The sequence below is a fragment of the Argentina silus genome, assembly GCF_951799395.1.
Source record: "Argentina silus genome assembly, chromosome: 1".
Taxonomy (NCBI): Eukaryota; Metazoa; Chordata; class Actinopteri; order Argentiniformes; family Argentinidae; genus Argentina; species Argentina silus.
This window is the reverse complement of record NC_139655.1, coordinates 6490707-6514947: the sequence shown is the minus strand read 5'-3', so window position 1 is coordinate 6514947 and position 24241 is coordinate 6490707. Positions and strand designations below refer to the sequence as shown.

Below are 24241 nucleotides of genomic sequence, written 5' to 3'. Positions count from 1 at the left end.
TCTAGCTACAGTGGAATGCTGGAAGATACAGCATCAGTTATTTTGACTGATATGATTGTGGAATAGTAGGTAGTACTGTGCATGACATACAGAGTAGTTTTGTCTGCCAGCGACACCGCCAGTGGCCACATTTGCGCTGAGACAGTTTTTTTCTACCGTTAATACAGAGCCCAAAAAGCACAACAGGCTTTAGAGTCTAGTCAATATGTCTAGTCGATGTATTTATTAAGCCTTTATTCTTGGATCTGTGAAATATCTGCTGTATCTGTTGCCTGACAAAGACCTACAGTGCATGAAAGATATATCCTGGTACTGTATGATCAGTGGCAGCTCTAACATCTGCTGCAGTGATCAGTGACCTCATCACCTTTCAGGGAACATCTCCCCCTTTTTTTTATTTCCCTCGTCCTTGTGTGTTGAGAGCAGAAATACTGCCTTGAAGTCATGTTCAAAGACAAGTGTGTGGGAGTGAAAGCATAGCTGTGGAAATGCTGTCTACTGTCTATTTCCTCATAGAGAGAGAGAGGGCAGGTGAAAGGACAGATGGATAAGATCGATATCACCATATCATTCACCACGCCTGACTGCACACACTGTTAGACAGGGGTCCCCACGAAAACCCCCCCCAAAAAACAGGTGAATCCACACACGACTGCTAATTTTGCCCAGCCTCTTTCAAAAGAGATGTAGGATGGTATCATTTTCAGAAGAGACAATTTATCTGAATAACGTTCATTCTGAACGTTTTTAATAACAATTCAGTTGTTATCTCTGGTGAAAGTTTTAGCAGACAGCAATACATTTCTCTCAGACACAGGCATTATGTTTGACGGATAATGAATGACAACAGTTTTTAATTTCAAACCGCATGTATCATTCTGAAAGCAAAGGATGGCGTCAATCAGTGTTTTCTCCTCAAAGTTTAGCCTCTCAAAATAAAGTTAGTTAATAGTCTGTAGTTCAGGCACCAACTGAGAGCTCTATTGAAAGATGAAATGAGAAGGTTTGGGGACAAATTAGAGTTCAGAGTGTACTTGGAACTAAAATGGGGAAAGTTTTCAAGCTCGGTTCTTCTTAATCTCAATGGAGACAGGTATTGATTGAATTTCTATTTCTGCAGATAGAAAAACACAAACAATTACAGAAAAGCCACCAAACCAAATATATTATTTCAGCTGTGAGTATTTTTCTCACTTGGGGCATGTTATTTACACTTAACCTAAATCTCAGTCAGTCACTGCACTGCAGTGGCTGCATTGTGAGAGAAAGCGAGGTCTTTGGAAGGGCAGGATGCTGGGTACGAAGCAGTGCATGCTGGGAAGATGGCCATGCAATCAATGGAGTGATTAATGGAGCTAATTTTACCCTGGGCCCTCCAAATCATTACTTCCTGGGCTCTGTCTCCTTCCCAGTCCCCAGTGGAAGCCAGAAGAGATAATCTGTCCTTTCCTAATGAAAATTACAGAAGTGTACAGAGCAGCACAGGGCCAGTCTCACTGCCACCTGGGATAAGGCCTAGCACAGGGCCAGTCTCACTGCCACCTGGGACTAAGGCCTAACACAGGGCCAGTCTCACTGCCACCTGGAACTAAGGCCTAGAACACTCAGGAGAGTTGGAATCTCATGAAGACCTCTACAGAACATGACCTTCTGATGGAGACAGAGGCTTGAAAATTGCATGGGCACTGAAACTCAGTCAATGTATTGTTTATTATCACTGAATGTAATATCAAGTTGCCCCTATACTTGTGTAACGTGTATACTGTACCTTTGTAACACTGTAATTGTTGTAGTAATGATGTTGGATTTATCACTGTGCTTTTACACAGATACAAATTAAAAATGTTGAATTGAAAGGCATTTTAATTTAATGTTCTTCACATTGTTTGGTGCTTGATGGGTACATCTGTTGGTGTAAGCACTTCCCAGTCCCCAGTGGAAGCCTGCAGTTGTTTCCTTTTGTGTCACAGTATGTCTGATGAAGCCTCACTCTCCCTGACTATCTATCAACCCCACACAGGCAACATCCAGTGAGAGGCAGCAGATATTCTGGGAGCTACAGAGCTATCACTGTTAGATGTGAAGGAAAGTTAAATCATGTGTCAGCGATTAAAACAGCTCAAGAGCTATTAAAACAATGTACAGCATAGGAATCTTTTATATGAATAAATTGTGTGTCTCATTTGAGTGTCTGGAACATATAACACATCTTTAATATGTTTTCATATGCATGTATATGTTGTTTTAAGTACATTTCAGCAAGAATCATTGCAGGGGAACCTTCTGGAACCATTGATAGAAATTGAAAACAGATTTGTTGAAGTGTGCTCTGGACACCTTGTTCATTGCCAAGGGACACAGGCATTGGAGTGAGTTATTTCTGGCCCATACTGTACAGGGTCTACAGTATACTACAGCTAGAGAGGAATGTGCTGTGTTTCTCTATGGGCCTGATAGAAACCTATCACCTGCCACATCTACCCATTCCTCTGCTCCTGGTGTGAGGTACTGCAACAATGTGGAGTCTCCAAGAGAATCCGAGGAGGAGGGGTTTTGACTAAACATAACAGGGCTATTGCTGTGTCAGCTAGCTTAGCATAGTTCTGCCATTTAAACCCAACTAAGACACCCATACAGAATTTAGACTAACAGCTGCGTAAATGGGATTGATGTGTCCTGGGCACCTGTGGTTTATTGCACGCTTATGTTTTTATCTTGAACTCAGTTGCAATGTACTCCTGAAATCACTTCACTTCCACTAGGGGTCATGCAAATTGCAAATGAGTTGCGTCCTTGCTTAAACCATGTCAGGAGTAGGTTTAAGGAGAGATAGAGTTATGTTATTGAGTAATACAAACCACTTTCAGTCCCTTTTGACAAATGTGTTGTACAACTGTTTTAGAAGCTCCAGTGTGAACAGGGCAAATGCTTTGCAATATTTCCTGAAATACCTGACTACACTTCTAATTCCAGAAATTAGCCTACTTTGCTTATTGCCTCTTGACATTTTCCCCCTTTACTTCTTGTCTTTAAACGTGTGGTTAACCACATAGGAAACATAATTAGGAAGCACAATTATTGATCTCAAAAACATTTAAAATGGAAATACCCTCACACTCGCAATGTCAATTCCTAATAAACTTGACCGTCATGGCACTTCTAATGCTAGATTGTATGTACAGTATGTATGTATGTTGATGATTATGAAAGAGAAAGACAATAACCAGCGCAATAATGCAATCTATTTTTGTTTATCTAATGTGCTCTGTTTGCTCCGACTGGCAGGCAGCAGCCAACACTGTCAGGGGCCATGGAAGAATTCAGACAGTAATGAAGAAGAGTGCACAGGTAGAACAACCAACTTGGTTGTTTAGGCTCAACTCACCATTCTCCACACGAGGCCTTTCTTAGTAGTCACAAAATCTGTCCTCTCCTCGATTTCTCCGTCCTCAATTCTTCCGTGACCTGGAAACTGATGAGTGGTCGCCATATTTAAGAGTGTATCAATTGACCAACAGGTGGATTCCTCCCTGTTCTCGCCTCCTAGAGGAGGTGCCCCACTGAAGGATACAAGCTTGTATCGTCATGCGAAAGACTTCGCAGGAATTGTGATTACGTACAGTATGAAACCCATACCCCCTTTACTAAAACATTTTGAAGGATGAAGCACAGGCTTTGACAGAATCGCAGATACTGTACACTGTATGTTTGATCGTATGAAAATGAATTGTGAAGAATCATGATCAACAAATCGCATAGCGAAAAACATTATGAACAAATGATGATCAACTTTCTTACAGACAAAAGTGACGTTTTACATAAAGTTTAGTAGCGGAATATAATTTGTACGACTGTACATGATCATGTAATCATGTTCCCTTTTGCTTATGTGATGAACCGCCCATGGAATATAAATATTAACCATAGAGTTAATTATATATTTTGTGGAATCCCTATAAAAGATCAGGCTTTCATATCAGCTAGACTATTGTATAATCTTTCAAATAGGGGCCTAATCACTCACTAAGAGGGACACATTAGTAGATGATGGTCATTATAGATATTAGTGCATTCATATTTCAGTGCAGTTGCTAGTCTACACAGCATTGTTTTGGTCATTTCAATGTGAAGAACATCTCATTTCTTACAAGCTTGTTTCCTCTCACCCTCATGTCCTCGTTTCCTCTCCTCAATTCCTCACATTGTTCCCCTGTGATGTTCTCAGTAGGACGCGAGGGGAGGATGGAGGAGAGGACGGGAGGAATCATGTCACTAACAATTGAGAAAAGGCCACACTTCTGCTGAAGGTCAGCAAAACCAAAGATTAATTTGACAGAGCAATTAAGATTAAGATAACCTACAGCTGCATTGCAAACCTGTCAACTGACCATTTTTGGGGAATGTGCAGACTTTGCTATTCTGATGCTAGGTGAAACAGCAATTGCCCCAAACGTTTTTTTGCTGTCATTGTATAGAAAGGACTGGCCAATTTATCCTTGAAATAAATAATTTAAATGGTTGTCTGTCCTGGATTACACAAGCTAAACAAGAATTTCCTTTGCCATGGTTGAATGAATATGAGTTAACATCAAATCGAGATAAGCCATATAGAGAAATAAAAACTGACATGGAAAAAGTATGTTATCATCACACATGCATGAACATTAAAGAACGCATGAGTACACTTTTCAAATGTATTTATTGATTGACAGGATGGATCCGCCATAGATACAACACAATGAGAGAATGACGCTGAGCAAAAAAGATGGAAAATAGTATAAAAAGTATGTGTATTAACGTTTTTCATGATCATTTCTATTCCATTTACATATCTTATTAAGACCCCTCCCCAAAGATAATGACATCAATACAGGACATAACATGGAGTGCCAGACAAACACACACACACACACACACACACACACACACACACACACACACACACATACACATACACATACACATACACGCACGCATGCACACACACACACACACACACACACACACACACACACACACACACACAATGAAATTGGTAATCCTGCAGTTACCAATGTGTAGCCCTCCACTCACTGTTTACATGAGGTGATATGAAGGCTTGGGGATGGTACGAGGTGAGAAGATGGTAAGTGAACAACTATTTGTTAACCACTTCCTTGACATATTACAGTAATAGCAAACATAAATAATCTCTCTCTCTTTTTTTCTCACTCACCTTTATTTTCCTCTCACCATCAGTGCCTTGTACACCTCTGGGTGACAACTTGACCCTCTGACCTTTAACTAGCTACCCTCAGCTCACTGGAGAGCTGGGATAGTGAACAACGCCATTAGTCTATGCTCTCCACTCTCCTAAAGCCATTAAACATGGCACTGTAAGGACTTGTGTTGAATGAAAATGCATTACTCTTGTTCATGTTGTAATCACTCAAGTTTAAGTCGATGAAAAAAAAAAAAAAAAAAAAAACTGAATGAAAACAGCACCATAAAACTGCTCTGGCCAGTGTAGGTCAGTTTAGCACCAATATTTCAGCCATACAGAGACCGTGACAAGTCTCCAAGGGATTGTGCAGGCTCTGGTCTTGAGCTTGACACAAAACACAGACATACACACAGACTGAGATATAGACGGAGACAGAGACCCAGACTACCCTCGCTACAAGGCAGGCAGACACAGATACACACAGACAGACATGGTGGTGGTGGGGTGAGTAACGCTAGCATTAACGTCAAAAGGCAGAGACAGGACTCCGCTGGTAGAGGCAGCAAAAGGTCTGAAACACACACACACACACACACACACACACACACACATACACATACACATACACATACACACACACACACACACACACACACACACACACACACACACACACACACACACACACATTTGAAAAGAAACAGGGCTGTATTTGCATTACAGGTTGAGGGGTAGAAAGTGCAACCTAAAGAGCCTAAGGAAAAGGCCAGGGCTGAATTCTTTCTAAACATAGCAGTAGCCATAATGCCACTGTCTAACAAGTAATTTTACCACTGAGCTGCATTGTGATGGGAAAGAGTGAACTCTACCCACTAAAAGGGTAGAGTCTTACTCGTGCGTGTGTTCATGACCACAATCAAAGCTCCAGTGAATAAACAGGGTTGACCTCTTTCTTGATAGTAGTTATAGTGTCTGGAGTGCCATCGCTGGAATAAACGCTCATCTGTCTGCTCCTGTATATGTTTGGGCTCAGTCTGCTGTTAACGCAACCACTGCTCCGTGGCTTCAATCTGAAACTCCAGGTTTTTATCGCAAAAATAAAGTGACACTCTCTCTCTCCTCTTTCGGTGGATGTTGAGCTTTTGGTCTTGGTATTATACAGATACACATGAAAACAGTTTTCTCTAAATCAAGTCTTCCTTTTTTTTATCTGCTTTGGAGAGATAAGGGGGGGGACAATCTTTATCGAGTTTCAGCAACATATTTAGAATTGTCATATTTGTGTTTGGCCATAGCTGACTGTCTAGTCTGTATGCTTTAAGTGCATGTCTATATATAGAGAGCAGAGCAGAGCGCTGCACTGTATCTGAATATTTGAAAACCAATATAGATATTCTCTCTGGTTTACAGGCATCTGTGAGTTAATTTCCCCTGAAAGAGCTGAATTGTGAAGTAATTTTGATATGGTGCAGAATTACTGAACACAATGACGGGCAAGAGGGAAAACTCACATATACAGTACATAAAGAAACAGAAAACCCGCCCACAAACACATACTGTAACTATTCACAGAATACATGTCTATACTCCACCACCATTGAATATATACATATAAATATAAGCAAAGAGTTTCAAGGCATTTTTTTTAATCATATACTGATCAATTTATTTATTCTGTCAGGACATTTTCCATTGTCCCAATCTGAGTCTTACACGAACAAGTTATTCAAAGATGTCCCATTTGTTTTTGCAAAAAATGAAAGAAAGAAAACCAGTATCATGAAACAGACACACATTCAAACACTGCTTGCCATAAAGCAATGACACTAGTTATGACACTAGTTACCTTTGTTGGATTTGGCTGACCAAATTAAGATTTATATGACCAACCTGACTTGCCAATAACCAAGAAATGCCTAAATGCCAGCTTAGCTCAGCTGAGATATTTTAATGTACCACTTGAATCTTAAGGTTCCAATGACTATTTTGTTTGTTTTTCATTGTACCAGAAGGGAACACATAAACTTACAAAAATAAATGCAAATAAGGTATATTCAAGAGAGTCGTCAAGTCCTTCTGAAGCTGTAGGCAAAGCTACAGTTCAAGCTGCATGCCACAAGATGTTCCATTGCGATACAAAGAACCTTCGTTCAACCTAATTGCAACCGTTTTCAAGCTTTGGAGGAACAAACTGGTCAGTTTCCGCTTTGTCCATATTGTAGTTTTCTCTCCTCTTTCTGAGGAAGTGAGGAGCAGACGAGTTTGATGTAAATGCTTGCATGCACTCTGACACAGGCACTGTCTGGACTTCTGTTATTGGTCCTCGGTCGAGAGACAAGTGCATCGTGGGTAGGCGTCTGTGACTTCAGTGAACTCTCTCAACAAGGCAGTCCGAAAGATTAAACATGATCCGTCCGTTCACCAATACCATAAATGTCCATTTTGGATGCAAACTTAACCATTAATCAAACTACCGTTTTGGAGGGATACGGGCGGGCACTTGACAGGAATAAACAATTTGTGGTTTAAGCTCTTTCATTGACCTGACTTTCCTATCCAACTGATATAGCAAGTCAGACTATAACAATACGATAATACACAACTTAGTGGCTTATTCTGGAAACTCCCTCCTGTTTTGACCAAACACATACTCTAAATACAGGCTGACTCTTTGCCCTGTTCCGGTGGCCTGGCAAACCAGTGCTCAGGCCTCTGGGTAGCATGGTTAACCCAGCCCTCCAGCTTCTCCAAAGAAAAAAACCCAAACAAAGCAGTATACAAAAAAAGCAGAACAAAACACCAGAAGAACACAATCTGTAATTAAGGCGATTAAAAATATTGCAGAATATTTTGGCCCCTGTTTTTGAGACAGACTGCCACAACAGTCAAAGTTTCCCAGACTCCTTCTCACTTCAATGGATCAAGAGCAAGGGAGAAAAGAAGTAAAAAAGAGAAGTAGACTAAGTGATAGCAAAATCATCTTAAAAAGGAGAGAGAAAAAAATGTGATCCTCTTTGGAGAGAAAGTCTTTATTTGGTTAGGGTTGTTCTCTTCTTCAGGAGTGCTTTAAAGGTAACTGTAATAAAAAATAAATTATATTTCAAACTAAAAACAAAAAAAGAAAAGGTAAACTAGGAGGTTGGTAACGTGGTTACTGTAACTTAAGCAACATTATTTGGGGGGGGTGGTATCTTTTGAGCGTGCACTAGGGGTTAAGACCTCAGATATAGATAATGACCAACTTGGTTCCACTGAAATCCATGACAGCCTGATATGACGGATGATGACGCAGTGCACCATGGGAAGAGTGTCACCTGAAAGTCTTCCCCGTTTAAGAGCGGTTGCACTAGGCGGCCAAGAGGGGGCAGGAACGGGAGTTTGTGGGGTACAAAGTATCATGACCCTCCTCTGTTCTCAAGGTGAAGGGATATTTAGGCAAAGACCCCCCACCTACTCCCTCTCCCCTTTAAAAAGGCAGGGGAGTTGGAGTGAATTCAGGGCCGCAGTCCGGAGATCATAGCGGGGTCACCAACGTAACAACCACCACGTCTGGCTGTAGTTGTGGGGGCCGTACTGGGGGATTTATAAAGGGGTGTTGGTACTCTAACACACCCCCCTCTCTCTCACACCCACTCCTGCATGGAGCGTTTGCAGTACAGTATGTGGCGTGGCGTGCCCTTCCTCTTAAACTGAAAGACGGTGTAGACCAGCACCAGCAGACACAGGGCCAGGATGCAGGGGATGACAATGGCGATGGCCTTCACCGTGTTGGCCTCATTGTCTAGCTCGATGACGATGTCCACGTCCTCTGTAGGTGGCCGTGCTGGGTCAATGGGTATCAGCTCGCAGCCCATGAAGTCCTTGAGGATGGACCTGGGGTAGCCTGGCTCCACCCGTAGACGCTGGTTGTTGAACTTCCAGTACTCCTTCCCCTTGTAGAAGTACGTGAAACCTGCATGGGCAAACAGATTAGATTAGATTAGATTCAACTTTATTGTCATTGTGCAGAGTACAAGTACAGAGACAACGAAAGAGTCTAACCAGAAGTGCAAAAAAAGCAGAAAGGACACAGAAACTGAGTACAACACAAGGCAACCATCTGCTCAGACTAAGGGTTCCAATTTGCCTCCACTAAAGAGCACTGCTCAAAACTGAGTTTTGGTGGGCATGGCTGCTAAATTGGTAATTTCAGCAATGTTTCAGTTAGCGTAGAAGTGGAGGGCAGGTCTCCGGCAATGAGTGGGTGGGGATTGAATATGACATTAAGATTTTTAAGGATTTCACTGCGAATGTTGGAATGGATAAAAGAAATAATAAAAAAAAATAAAAAAAATTACCATACTGTCAGCAACAAATGTAACCATGAGCTGAAGTGTGATATCGTAATCTAAGCATTAAACAAGCCTACAGTGGCACGACAAATTCAACCTTTTATGTGTTTAAGGGACTATATCTTGCCAAATTTAGTAATGCGAGAATATGCACTAGGTCTACTTCCACATATTTATAGAGGATGTACTGGCGGTATGAGGGATTATCCCAGGAGGTGACAACTGCTGCCAGTTATGATCAAATAAGTATCTATTTTTGCTTATTGGTAATTATTGAATGTGTAATGTCATAGGTGTGTGAATTGGCCAATTCCCCATGACAAGGAGCCCTAATTAAGCTTTCCTAATTTCTCCGCTGGGCTTCATTTTGCTGTCAGTCTGAGGTTGGCACTGTAAGAACCTCTGTAAGTACGTCTCCCTGTAGTCAATAATTCTCTTTTATTCCAGTGGCCCATATCCCTGGTGGTTCCAGGGCAGTGGAATAAAGGGGCTCGCAGTGATAAAGGCATGCTCTAATGTCTCTCAAGAGCCCAACACAAACACACCGAAAACCAGTGACATATCCTCATCATGACAATCTGAATGAACTCCCCATCTCTCTCTCTCTCTCTCTCTCTCTCTCTCTCTCTCTCTCTCTCTCCCTGTATTATTCATGCATGCTTCTAGGAAAGAGGAGAGATGAGATATGTTCTCTATTTCTGCACGGGCGGAGGAAAGGAGGAGTCCTTCAGAAGGGGGCTGCAGAGAGGGAGAGAGGAGAGAGGGGTCTTAAATCACTGTGGCGGCCGAGTTGTTTACGGCTAGCCTGCAAGGGAGCGAGCAAGGTCCTGAAAGATTCATCTTGGGAAAGAGAGAGCCTTGGTTTAGAGCTGAGTCTTTGACTGGGGTAGAGAACAAAAGGAAATGGGCTGAGAATGAGATAGGGCTAAGTATAGCAAATAGATAGAACCCATTTAGTTCTATTGACTTTGGTAGAGCCACACACGATGCTACAGCATGAAGCCCTGCAATCTGTGTGTGTACATGTATGTGTGCGCGTGCAGCGTGCATGTGTGTGTGGGGAGGTGGGTGGGTAGAGGGTAGATGGTTACACAGCTTGCAGTACATCATACCCCGGTCGACACTGACCCAAAGGTCTCTAAGTTAATGGCTGTAGTAAAAATGTGTTGCATCCACTACAAACACTATCACCGGACTCAATAATGGTGGATAATTAGGGTCAATGTGCGGGTGACTTGCTTGACATGCTCTTGATAGTGGCAAATCAAAGCCAGCCATCATTTTCCCGAGTGTGGTCGGCCAAAACCATTCCCTGGAATATCGATCCACCCTTCACGCTCTGATGGATAGGCACATGCCCGTGCAAGGATCTGGCAGGGGAGGGACGGGGACAGATGGCATGAGTGTGCCTCCCCACCTGCCCTGCTTTTTCCGATACGGGCACTGCCAGGGCCACCCGGCCCCACCCTGCAGGCCAAAGCCAATAGGAGTAGTTCACACGATCCAGTCGCCCAATGAGATGAGCTCTAATGTTTGAGTAAAAAAAATTCTATTTCCCACCCTCTGTGTGGACCAACTGGACGAACACATATTGGGCACACTGAGGTCTTTTTCTTTTCCTAAACATTCCAACTGGATCTTGTAACACACTGCCCAAGTACAAGGAACATTGGCTATTTCTTTAACGTAGAAATGTATGTAATGTAAATAATGTAGCTCAGAATATTAGAATATATGCAGTCATAATAATTGGACATGTATAGTATCAAGGGTGAAATAAGGGATACATGTTACTGTGTAGTTAAGTTGTGGAGAGGATATAAACTTATACCGTTAGGTTTGTCTACGAAGGCCCCTTGTGGAGAATCTGGGACGCCCTTCCACACAGTGATGGATTTGGGGTAGCCAGGGTCCATGGTCCTCATGTCCTCATTGTAACGCCAGTACCTGCACAGTGATTACAAAACATAATGAGACACAAATACACTATCACTATCTCTAAAACCAAACCAAATGGCCAAACCGACACACACACACACACACACACACACACACACACACACACACACACACACACACACACACACACACACACACACACACACACACACACACACACACACACACACACACACACACACACACACACACACACACACACACACACACACACACCTGTCCCCTTTGAAGAAGTAGGTCTTGGCCACATCCTCCCACCAGACGGCAGTCTCTATGCTCTGTGTTGGCATGCCGTGGCCGAACATGGAGATGTCCTGGGGGTAGCCAGGCTGCAACATGGTGTCCTTGAATACCCAGAACTGCTTCCCTGGAAAACACACAAGGACAACAGGGCTCAGAGGGGACAGTCAGCCACTGAGTGGTTTTAACCCAGAGATGGCATTTGGTTGGCCAGGCGGTTTTACTATAATCCAGTTGGCTTTATGTGAGCCATAGCAGGTGCTGAAGAGCTTGGTGACTACTACAGTAAATTACTAAATATCCTGAATGTTACCAGGATAGCGTTAGTGTAATATCCCACATTCACTTATCAAGGGGAATATAATCATATACAGTAATGGTATAACAGGAGCCATGACTTTTTCACTGAGCTTTCTGTTGAACAGTGAAGAAAGTAACACTAGCAGAGAAACAGTCTAGACGTGGATCGTTTGATACAATATCTGTGATGTACGTCCAATATTTGCATTATTTGAGCTGACTTTCAGTTCAGGCAGAACAAACTTTCAATTTCACACCCAAGCTGCCTATTTGCTTTTCAGTGGCAGAGCAAAGCACCACTTCTCCCACTGATAAGGTTTGGCAGCTCCCAGGCACATTTAAATGTTCTCCTCTAAATGTCACAGTATCAGAATATCTCACAAACCAAGAGGCCCCTCACGTTTTGGAGTCTAGACAGCTGTTGTGAAAGTGCAGAACTATGCTGAGAGTGTGGTCTGGCGTGAGGGATCTCTCTTCCTGGTAAGTAATTAGGTTAAATGGCATGTTTTTCACCTTACGACCCCAGGAAGTGGTTTTCCCTCGCTGGTGGAGGTCTAGGCAGGACTGAGAGGAAGTGAGTGGGGGCGTCAACAGTGATTGCGGTGGGTGGGATGGGGCTGATGGGGAAGGGGAGGGAGGGAGGTGGACGACCCTACTCTCGTGACAGGAAATGCCTGTCGTTTCACCTGCCTCATTCTCATGCTCCACTCAGCAGGGTCATGGTTACGCCAGCTCTGCCAAGACCCCCCTAGTACGCCTACTGGAGCATTCTGAGTAAACTGGGTCAGGGGTTGGTATGATGAGGATTATGGGAGTGGATGATACTGCAGGAGGCATTCTCAGAAGAAACCAGGCTTTTTGAAACCAGGAGATTTTTGAGGAGTTAAGTTTTGGAATCCACCTGAAATGAAAAGTTGGACTATATCTTTCTCTTCTCTCAGTGCTTTGATGTACTGTGGCTCAGGGCACAGTGTATTGCTACAATAATCTCTTGCTATCTCTTAACAATGTATGAACAGTGTTGTGAAGGCGATGGTTCTCATTCAGTCTGGGCAAAGTGCCTACAACAACGGAGCTGCTTCCTCCTCCACATGGACCACACAGAGTGCACTGTGCACATACATACTGTATATGTATGCATTAAACACACACACACACACACACACACACACACACACACACACACACACACACACACACACACACACACACACACACACACACACACACAGGCCCACACAGAGGCCCTCTTTTGTTGATACACTCTTTCAAACTGGTAAGACACACACAACATTATGAAACACAGAAGGTGAATTACCAATGCAGTTTCCTTTGTATCAAAAGCAAAACATAATCACGACCAAATAAAATAGAACAATGATTGGATTCAGCGGTAAATTGCATCTCTCCCTTGAGAGGAGGCCCTATTGATGCATAATTCTGTTTGAAACCAGCATTGATAATCCCAGTGTGTTTGGTGCTGCTGACTGCTGGGTGTCATTAGAGAGGGAGGCAAATCATAGTGGCTGTGTCCACAGTCCTATCAAGCCTTTGATGCTGCTCTTCTGGAAGCACTTCTACATGTACTGAGTGTACTTTGTATTCAACAACTCATCACTTTTCTCACTTTACCCCTTTCAACCAAGGTCATCTTAACATGCATGAGATGGACAGAGAATACATTATTACTCTTTCTTTGGCGGCTTTTTATAAAAGTGGAATTCTAAAACACAGACAGACAAAATAGGCTCATATGAAATATGCATTTTCACATTGAAATGTAGAGCTTGTTAAGATATGTATTCAACGTCTGTGTCTATCGGCTCTATAGTCATGAACAATACAGAAGCCCTCCACAATCAATGAAAAGACATTCTTAGATATTTCTATTCACAGTCTCCATCTTTCTTGAAAGTGTTTTTTATTGAAAACTTCAGGGTAAAAACAAAGGGTTAGCCTAGCATTGATGGAGTTATCTCCTAGTCAAGTCAGTATAGCTACTATCAGTATAGTAAATAACCTCATACTTTGTTCATGTGCAATCGCAGTACTAGGGACCAGAATAGAGAGGGGATATTCGTAGCTTGCGATACACATGGGAACAATAGTCTGTTTTTCGAGGAACTGTTTGGTGAAAAATAGAAATGTGTTTGTATGCGTCTGCGATTTGTAGTTATTATCCCAACAGACTCAGATTTCCATGTCATCTGTTTCTCTCTCTCTCTCTCTACCCCTCCCTCTTCCCCCTCACTCTCTGCCTCCCCTCTCTCTACCCCCTCACTCTCTGCCTCCCCTCTCTCGTTCCCTTCCTCCCCTCTCTCATGGGAGTTTGTGAGTATGAGTGTGTAAGGCTGTCTGTTTATCTACTATTCCTTTTAGTAGTACACTCAGAGAAACACCTCTTCATCTTCTATGTGTTTATCATCTATGTGATGTACAGACATACAGCTGATAAGAGGCATGCATATGCTGCAGTGGGGTTTGCACATTCACACAGACTATGATGATCATGAGTGATATTTCCTCCCCCTGCACGCACACACACACACACACACACACACACACACACACACACACACACACACACACACACACACACACACACACACACACACACACACACACACACACACACACACACACACACACACACACACGTATTTTCGCATACACAAGCTCATTTTCACAAGGCAAACCTATTTTACAGTCACAGATTAAGAGCCAAATTGCTTAGTTTATAGTCAGTCACAGAGATAAGCCCCCAGCTAATCCCTCTTTCTCTACTGTATAGCCCTGTCGCTCCATAAACACACTCAATTCACCAGGAAGGAGGAGGACTCATCCTTAAACAAATCTACTGAAATAGTCTACTACTACTGCTTCTTTAACAAACACTTCAGCTACCCCCACTTCTTCTACTGCTGATACAGTATAGATAGAGCCTTGGAGGTACAGGATGTATACATCTGTAAGCTTGTGTCCTTACCTTTGAAAAATACAAACTTGCCCTCGCTGTTCTCATAGACAGCGTCTATCTTGGGTGGCAGACCTCTCCAGAAGACATTGATGAGCATGGGGTAGCCTGGCATCACCGCGTTGTCCCGCACTCTCCAGAACCAGTGGTCCTGAAAGGGGGAGAGAGCTTTGTCAACATCTTTTTGATATTTGAGGAACACAGACGCAGAGCTGTAACACCTGAGACCAGACATAGATTCTAGATTCTGAGCTCATTAAGCAAAGTTTGTGTGTGTGTGTGTGTGTGTGTGTGTGTGTGTGTGTGTGTGTGTGTGTGTGTGTGTGTGTGTGTGTGTGTGTGTTATCTTCTCACTCGTCCCAGCTCTGGTCACATGAGCTGCCACACAAGCTGTTGCGTATCTATGATGAGGTTAATGAGGACAGAAGCTGCTACATTTATAGTTCATTTCTTACTAGAAGTGCAAACACAGTATAATCATAAATGTTATCAAAGGATATGGCAAGGTGTGTTATTACATAACATGGTGGGTGGTATACTGTAGCACATGTCAGGATAGGGCACTGTTTCATGTTGTTTTTCTTCCAGTAAAGGTTGACTGTGTTGTTGGATATTACAAGACTGCTGGTTCATTTGACAGCTGTGTAGCTGAAAGATCAATAGGGGCTACAGTATCATATTACCTCACCACTACAGCCATGACTGTTATTTATGTGTAACCTAGACACTTACTGTAAACACACTCAAGAATTCAGGTCAAATTGCCTCCGTCTTTTTGAGAAGCCAAAGTTTCCTAAAAGAAAATCTAGGGTGGCCAAGTTTGAGGTGTGTCTTTTTGATTCTGGATGTAACCTGAAGATAAGAAAGCAGAGCCAAAACTCAGAGGAAGGAGCGGGCCCAGCTGAGAAAGCCATTAGGGCTCAGTGAGACACCACACCCTTGGCACAGAATGGCCGCTCTCGCCTTCCAGAGAGCAAGAAGCCAAACACACAGTGACCTGCCCTCCGAGCAGGGGAGGACAGAGGAAGAGAGAGAGAGAGAGAGAGAGAGAGAGAGAGTGTGTGTGTGTGTGTGTGTGTGGGGGGGGGGGGGGGGGGGGGGGGTGGCGGAGGCTACTGTAGATGGAGAGGAGACAGAATGCAAAGTGAGATGGAGGAACATCATCACTCACATCATCACAACACCACGCCTCATTCACATTGAAACCTGTACGCCCCATTTATCAAGCTCTCTCGTACACATACACACACAAACACACACACACACACACACACACACACACACACACACACACACACACACACACACACACACCAAGGCTTTCCACTAATGTACCTTACTCTCTTTCTCATGCCAGCATTGTCCTCTAATGCAGCTGTTTCTCTGGGCGTCCCCATGGCCCCTCCGCTCTCCCCAAAGCCCTGATTGATTTCAATTGTTCAGCATTTCTTCAGTATGGGACTCGGCCGAGTAATTGAAAACAGATCAAACTGTGAAACCTGAGCTATTTGATTCCTTTCGACTTCTCTGTAGAAGAGAACATGTTCTTTCTATCCCTCTCTGAAAATAAGTCTGGCGAGCCAACCTGAGATGTAGACAATTTCAGCTGGCACCTTGCAATTACCCAAACATCGAAAAACGAATTGAAAGAACAACTGTAACCTCAGCATAAAGGACGATTATGGCTCCACATTTCATTTTCACTGTGAGTTTGTACACTGACAAACTCACAGTGCTTGCAACATTCATGATGCATATTGACAGCACAACTTATCAACAGTCAAAACCAAAACTTTTAGCAGTGCTGAATTACAGTATCTTAAAAAGTAACTCTCAGCCCATGGCTGCATCTCAATGTACAATAGGTCAGAGTTTAAAATGTTCATGGTTGAGCGACGGAAGCGTAGCAGTGCTGCCACAGCAGTAGCGAGTCAACTAGACTTTTTAACACGTTTTTTTTTTAGGAATTACACCTGGGCAAAACAACCACTAGGGGGCTACTACTATTGTTGAGCATTCTAACGGATAAACAATGAGTAGCCCATATCTGCATCTCTGCATGGCATTGTCACAAAGTGGGAAAGCAGACAGTATTTTACAGTAGGCTACAGCCTTTCACTATCAAAAGCAAAGTCCAAGTACTTGAAGGTTAGTTTGGGATTAACAGGACAGTGAGAGCTGGCAAAACAGACGCGCATGCTACTGTACATGGTACATGCTCCCAATGGGCGCGCCACCTAACCACAACGGTAAAAAAATAATTGGATCGTATTCCTTTGACGTGCAGTATGAACCATTTAAACTGTAGGGCAAAGATCCCCAATGAAAACACAAAAAATATAAATAATAAAAAAGCAGTACACTATATGGCTGTCAAGTAAAGTAGGAATAGTAACCATGCAGTACAGAGGTGAAGGAAGCCTATACTGTATCACAGTAAAACAGAGCATCTCCACGATGAGGTCAGCTGAGGCTAACCTTGTGTGTGGAAGCACTGAGGTGATAACACAGGGTACTGTGGTGTTTTTACCCTCACACTGAGCCGGGTTGAGTGAAAACACGGTGTTAAGGTAAGAAAACACTGGAAATGGAGGGCTAGAGATGAAAGCACTCAGGCCAGTGGTGGTGTAGAGTTCACTGCAGAGAGATAAGCACAGTATGCCCCTCTCTATCTCTCCATTTCACACTCAAAAAAGTGTGTGTGTGTGTGTGTGTGTGTGTGTGTGTGTGTGTGTGTGTGTGTGTGTGTGTGTGTGTGTGTGTGTGTGTGTGTGTGTGTGTGTGTGTGCGTACAGACGGACAGAGCTGTTAGGGAGAGTGCAGGGAGAGGTATGAGTGAAAGAAAGAGGGACAGACACCGAGTGAGGTGACTCAGACACTCATGCCCTACTTCACACCAACAGCTAAAAGGGAGGGAGGAAAGAAAAGGGAGTGATCAATGAAAGAAAGAGGGAGAAGAAAGGGAGGAAAAGAGGGTGGGTGAACAGAGAGGGGGAAAAAGAGATGTTGCATTTACATTGATGGCATTTAGCATTTAACAACGAATACATTTGTTTAAGTAAGTGAATCATCTGTCCATAAAGTGTACAGGGGGGTAGTGGGGGTGAAGAGGTGTCTGCCCATAAACAAATACACCCTCACTTGCTTAAGACATCCAGTTAGGTGATGAAGTGAAATTATAAGAAGAAGACTTGCAAAAGAAAATCATGAAAGTTTAAGAAGAGATGGAAAGCTGGGCTCAAAAAGGGATAGAAGGATGCTAACCAAAACAGATGGAGTCCTCCAGTATCCCAGCATTGCCGGCTCTAAATCTGTCCACACATAAAGGAAGGAAATGTCTCTCTGTGGCCGTCTAAATTGGGCACGCATGAGAAGCTGTCACCCATGCTCCAAAGCCTCCTCAGGGGATGGAAGAGGGGGTAGTTGGAGGGAGAACAGGAGAACCAGCCAGCCTCCATCGGGGGTATGGGAGGTGGGGGAGAGGAGAGGTGGAAGTGGAAGGGGGCAGGAAGGGGCTGTGTAATTGTTTTGGGCATGTGTCACATGAAATGGTGATGCTGGCTGCCACATGTCTGTATACAGTTCTCTCTGACCTCTGGGTGACCCTCTCTCTGCACCACTGGAAATGGTTGCTTATAACAAGCATGAATTCAGGCCTGCCTGTGTGGATTTACTTCCCGTTCTGGGCAAGCTCCGTCAGGGCCATCAGACAGTAAATGAACAACGTATGTCTTTCATCCCATTCCTGAGGAAAGGAACCCCCTCTAGATGCGGAACCGCTACATTGTATCAGTAACATTGCCAACGTACATCAGCATAGCAGGGCAGTTACAGACTGAAGCTGAACATGAAGATAAGAGATGTCCTACATACAAAATGAACGGGATATCATAATTTATATTGAAGAGAAAAAAGAAGCATTTTATGCTGTATTCACAACAATGGTTTCACCACTTGATAAATCACAGCAGATGGAATACACTACAGTGGTCTCTCTAAAGCCCCCTATTTCACTTTATTGGACCACCTGTGAGCCTTCGGGGTTGAGGTCATTTCATTTACAATGACTTGGCAGAAACTGACAACATGTCTTCCAGAACAGTCAACTGGGGGGGGGGAGCTGAGCCAAACCAGCTCACTCACTCCTCATCCAGCCATCAGTCAAACAGCTCATTGCTCCACCAAGACCTGCTCTGGAGCAAACATTTCTAATTAAGATCCCAGCTCCTTGCTCTACTCCAGCCAATTCATGTAGAGTACATTGTAGAGATGCAGAATGAAGACGAGAAAGAAACGGCATTGTGTTTCCTCCGTCCACGTGGACGACTTGTCTATTCCAGAGAGGGTTTATTTGTAGGTCTACACAGTTATGGTTCGTCAGAGCGACTCATTTTGCCTGTGAATTCACCCTCTCTGTTGCCCTCCATTGCTCTTTGTAAACGTATGACCAAACTCCCTACAAAAACCTCCTGACCCTGTGCACTACATTTACATCCACTCTCTACTTCCTGTTTCCAGTTGGGATTGTGTAGGTGTAGGAGTGATTGCTTCTCAGGAATGGTGATACACTGCTACAGTAGACATCCGATTCCTTCCTGTCTATTTCTGGTGGCTAAGTGATGCTAATATATTACCCCACACTCTCTCTCTCCCTCTGTTGACCATAATAGCTAGTTAGATGCATCTTGACCAGCGAAATACAATTAGGGAGGCAGAAAACATTAATCACTGCCTGCGAATGACTGACGAGCTGAGAGGCTCTTAAAAGCTGGGTATGTGGATTTAAGCCACATAATTACAGTTTGAATCATCATCATGTTGTGAGACGGCAGAAAACAAACTTGTCACGTAGCGTCCTGTCACGCATGGTGTTTTTACTTGCTAAACTCTTTTATTATTCTTTGTCAGATTTAACAAAGGTTGTGTCATCATTTCTATTTCAACTTCCTCTTAGAGAAGTTCCTTGATAACATCAGCTTTGTCAGGCCTCAACTAAAATGAATGAATAAGAAGGGCAAACCTACATGGAACATGTAGGCCTATGTGCATTAAATCGCACAGAAAACTATTTTTGAGTTGACCATGAGCGGAGGTCAGATTAAATCAATACATGTGCATAAAGCAGGTCAAGGCTTCATCTTAAGGTAACGATGACCTCCTCTAGGACCTGCATCATGAGCTGCTAGCCAGCTTGGTGATTCATATGCAGTGAGTCGCTAGGCGTGGAAAACCCCATCCATCCCTCCTTGAGCAGAGGTGCCAAACTCATAAAGGCCAGTGCTGTAGGCTTCCTGTGTTCCTCCTCCGCACTCTCTGCCTTGAAATCTCATGATCTCCACCACTGACTCCAGCCCGGGTCGTTACAAGTCAACAGTCGCCTGGGGGAGGAGTGAGATACCATGTGAGGGAAGGCTGAGGGAGACGTTTCTATGGATACAAAGGTCACTTGTAGACCTGAAGAGGAGGTTCCTACAACAGAATTTGTACATGTCTGTTTGCCTGGCACCAGTAATGCTGTGCAGTGAGAAGGGTGGGAGAGATCTGCATGGAGTTTTCTGGAACACAGAGAAATAAGACTTGCTGAATGCGAGTCAAAAGTAGAGACGTGGCTCAAATGAAACAAACCACAGCATTTGCGTGGACTTCAATATTTTAAGATGGGATTTTCCCAGTTCCACTATTTTCCCAGTGCTCTATTTAACCAATGAATACTAACTATTTTTAAACCCAGGAAAAATACACACGAAAGGCACAGGAAGTCTTTCTTTTCTGAAGAGAACATAGGATATCTTTGTGTCGCCTCAAGGTTATCTGGGTTTTTTCCTGTGTGCTGCCAAGGTCTTGTGCTCCTTCTTTGAGAGCAAGGATAAAGAGACATCAACGTGGCTGCACGCCTCTCTGTTCGATTGGACAGAAACCTACTGTGGGTTTGTTTGGAATAAGAAAACCATATTCCATGTTCTGTTATCATAAGCACCTCTTTTATTGGAGCAACAGAGAAGATGTTATTTCTGCGTAAGCTAATAGACATTGCAAAATCACCTGCTAGCTCACAGACCTCACATTTAGAATGTGTCTGTCACTAACCTTGGTAGAAACTCTTGCTACTGTATGTCAACTCAATGTACTTGACAGTGGGCCTGCATTTCACTTTAAGGGGAAGGGAACTTGGAAGAAAGCAACATTTTTGTGATGATAATGAAATACATTATAAGGACCAGTAGACACCACTGCTGTATACTGTATGACCCTATCCAGGGTGCTTCAATTAGTACAGTATATACTGTATGTACTGTCAGACACACATGCACACACATACTGTTCACACACACACACACACACACACACACCCACACACACACACACACACACACACACACACACACACACACACACACACACACACACACAAAGGAATAACACATGGCACATATCAACATAGCATGTCTGCTTGTATGCATAATGGAAACTTACCTTGAACACGAACATCTCCCTCCTCAGGATGGCCAGCGTGTTGAAGCCCCCGTCACAGATGTTAGGCTTGGCGTTGGGGTTGGTGGGCTTGTCCCCTGTGGGTATCCTCGGAGGCCGGGTCTGCCTGTCGGGCTTACGGGGGTCCGAGGGGGGGTGTGAGCGGGGAGGGGGGGCCGTCGGTAAAGGCTTGGTCGGCTGTGGAACCTTGTCTGGTGGACCTGGATGAAAACAACATAATCATATTGCTATCAAAGCACATACAAAACACATTTTGCACATTGTACTCTCAGGTGAATTTGATTTCTTCATACAATAAACCAAACAAGCAAATCAGCTCAAAGCGTTTTAATGTGCACCAAACCCGTTGATTAACACAGCATAACTATCTGTAGCAGAGACATGTAATTGCCTTGCAGTAGTCATCTAGAATGGTAATAAAGTGCATGGAACGCAATGAAACACACTATCATCATTACTGCATCAATTACAGTCCACTGTGCACCTATGCTATTATGTGAGTCAATAAAGAGACCTTGCTACCCAAACAGACTGAGTTGTTATGACAGGGATTTGCTGAGCGAGGTTACTGAATAAGAGCTGGTTCAGTGTATTCAGTAATAAAAGTAAACAATCCAAAATCATCCCAATTGGATGTCTATCCGTTGTGCCGGTTCATTATATGGTCACAAATTACATTTGGACTGGAGAAGTGCCAATCACATGATGGGATAACAGGGTTGACCCAAGATGGGGGATTTCAGAGTGAGTGGGTGAGTGGGTGGGTGAGTGGGTGAGTGAGTGGGTGGGTGAGTGGGTGGGTGAGTGGGTGAGTGAGTGGGTGAGTGGGTGGGTGAGTGAGTGAGTGGGTGAGTGGGTGGGTGAGTGAGTGGGTGAATGAGTGAGTGGGTGAGTGAGTGAGTGAGTGAGTGAGTGAGTGAGTGGGTGAGTGGGTGAGTGGGTGAGTGAGTGAGTGAGTGAGTGAGTGAGTGAATGAGTGAGTGAGTGAATGAGTGGGTGAGTGGGTGAGTGAGTGAGTGGGTGGGTGAGTGAGTGGGTGAGTGAGTGGGTGAGTGGGTGGGTGAGTGAGTGGGTGGGTGAGTGGGTGAGTGAGTGGGTGAGTGAGTGAATGAGTGGGTGAGTGAGTGAGTGAGTGGGTGAGTGAGTGGGTGAGTGGGTGGGTGAGTGGGTGAGTGAGTGAGTGAGTGAGTGAGTGAGTGGGTGAGTGGGTGAGTGGGTGGGTGAGTGGGTGAGTGAGTGAGTGAGTGAATGAGTGAGTGAGTGAGTGAATGAGTGGGTGAGTGGGTGAGTGGGTGAGTGAGTGAGTGAGTGACTGAGTGGGTGAGTGGGTGAGTGGGTGAGTGAGTGAGTGAGTGAGTGAGTGAGTGAGTGAGTGGGAGACTTACATGTACAGCACAACATATGAATAAGAATGAGGGGTAGGACCAGGGGATAAGGCTGATAATTACTCCACTAGCTATATCAGTCCATTGGTCTGATCTGCTGGGAAGACCTGGGGGATTTCATTCATTGACTGAATTAAATCTCTTGAAATAGACCCTGGATTAGAGGGGCAAAGCACTTTGCAATTATGAAATGATGACTGTGACACACGCACACATGCACACACGCACACACACACACGCACACACACACACACACACACACACACACACACACACACACACATAAACAAAAGCTATGTACACACACTCGCACATACACATTCAGTACATTCACGTACGCAGTGGGCACGCACGCACACGCACTCATACACAGACACGGAACAAAGACAAGCGCAGGTACTGTCGCGCTCAATCGACGCTATCCTCAACATCTGTAGCTCACGCTACTGCTGGCATGCTTCTCTTCCCAGAATGCGGAATGTGATTCCAGCAGATCAAGTCAACACCCCCTGGAGCGTGAGTGAAGTCGAGACAGAATAAATAAGAGAGGCACCCTATACTGTACATCAATTCCACCTACTGGTACCTCTATTACATTACCATGACACTGCGAGGGGAGAGAGGGAGGAGGAAGAAGAGAACATTAAAAAAGGGAAGGTTGGGAGGAGCGTCTTACTTAAGAGTCCAGTCGTGCCCTTGAAGTCATAAAGGACAAGGAAAGGGTGGAGGAGGAGAGAAAAGAAGAGTAAAAAAAAAGAGGGAGGATGCAGAGAGGTTTGATCGTCTGCCCAGGTCCGTCCCTCCCAGGGTGCAGCACACTGATGATGTAGGCAGATGGCCATATACAACCAACACAGGCAGGGACACATGGGACGGAGAAGGGCCAACTCAGCAGGGTGTGAGGAGTTTATACTCTTAGCATCTGGTCCAGGGACAGTTCTATCACTCTGCTCAAGGCACTGCGGGTTGAGACCGGGGTAGATAGAGCTGATCCTAAATCAGTTGTCAAGGGTTGGAAAGCAACGAGAGCCAACTGAAGTGGTTATTTTCTCTGCTTTTCTAAAAGCAGACACTGGGCTTAGTGTTGAGGTTTAAAGAGGGTGAGGGAGAGCTGATCATACTAAACCGTACCATAGATCTTCTGGATGCCTTGGAGATCGTCGTGGGGCAGTTTGAAGTTCTCTGTGTCCATGTACTGGTAGAACGGGGCCATGATGGCTGTAGGGTCGTTAGAGTGTTCCAAACCCAGGGCATGGCCAAGCTCGTGCACCGCCACCAGGAACAAGTCATTACCTGTAGAGAGAAATACAAAAACACACAAGGATGAGACGTGTGTGAGAACATACTGGATGTAGTC

The 24241-nt window shown here is 44.1% G+C and overlaps 1 protein-coding gene across 1 annotated transcript in view; it reads right to left on the bottom strand.

Moving 5' to 3' along the window:
- Positions 1-6712: 6712 nt before the first annotated feature.
- Positions 6713-24241, bottom strand: part of mmp16a (matrix metallopeptidase 16a (membrane-inserted)) — a 45163-nt gene continuing 27634 nt past the window's right edge. The window contains exons 5-10 of the mRNA XM_083678703.1: positions 24016-24177; positions 21482-21699; positions 15020-15158; positions 11710-11860; positions 11366-11481; positions 6713-9155 (exon numbers count right to left, since the gene is read on the bottom strand). Of these exons, the coding sequence (XP_083534829.1) occupies positions 8827-9155; positions 11366-11481; positions 11710-11860; positions 15020-15158; positions 21482-21699; positions 24016-24177 (1115 nt within the window). The 3' untranslated portion in view covers positions 6713-8826. The remainder of the gene's footprint in view (positions 9156-11365; positions 11482-11709; positions 11861-15019; positions 15159-21481; positions 21700-24015; positions 24178-24241) is intronic.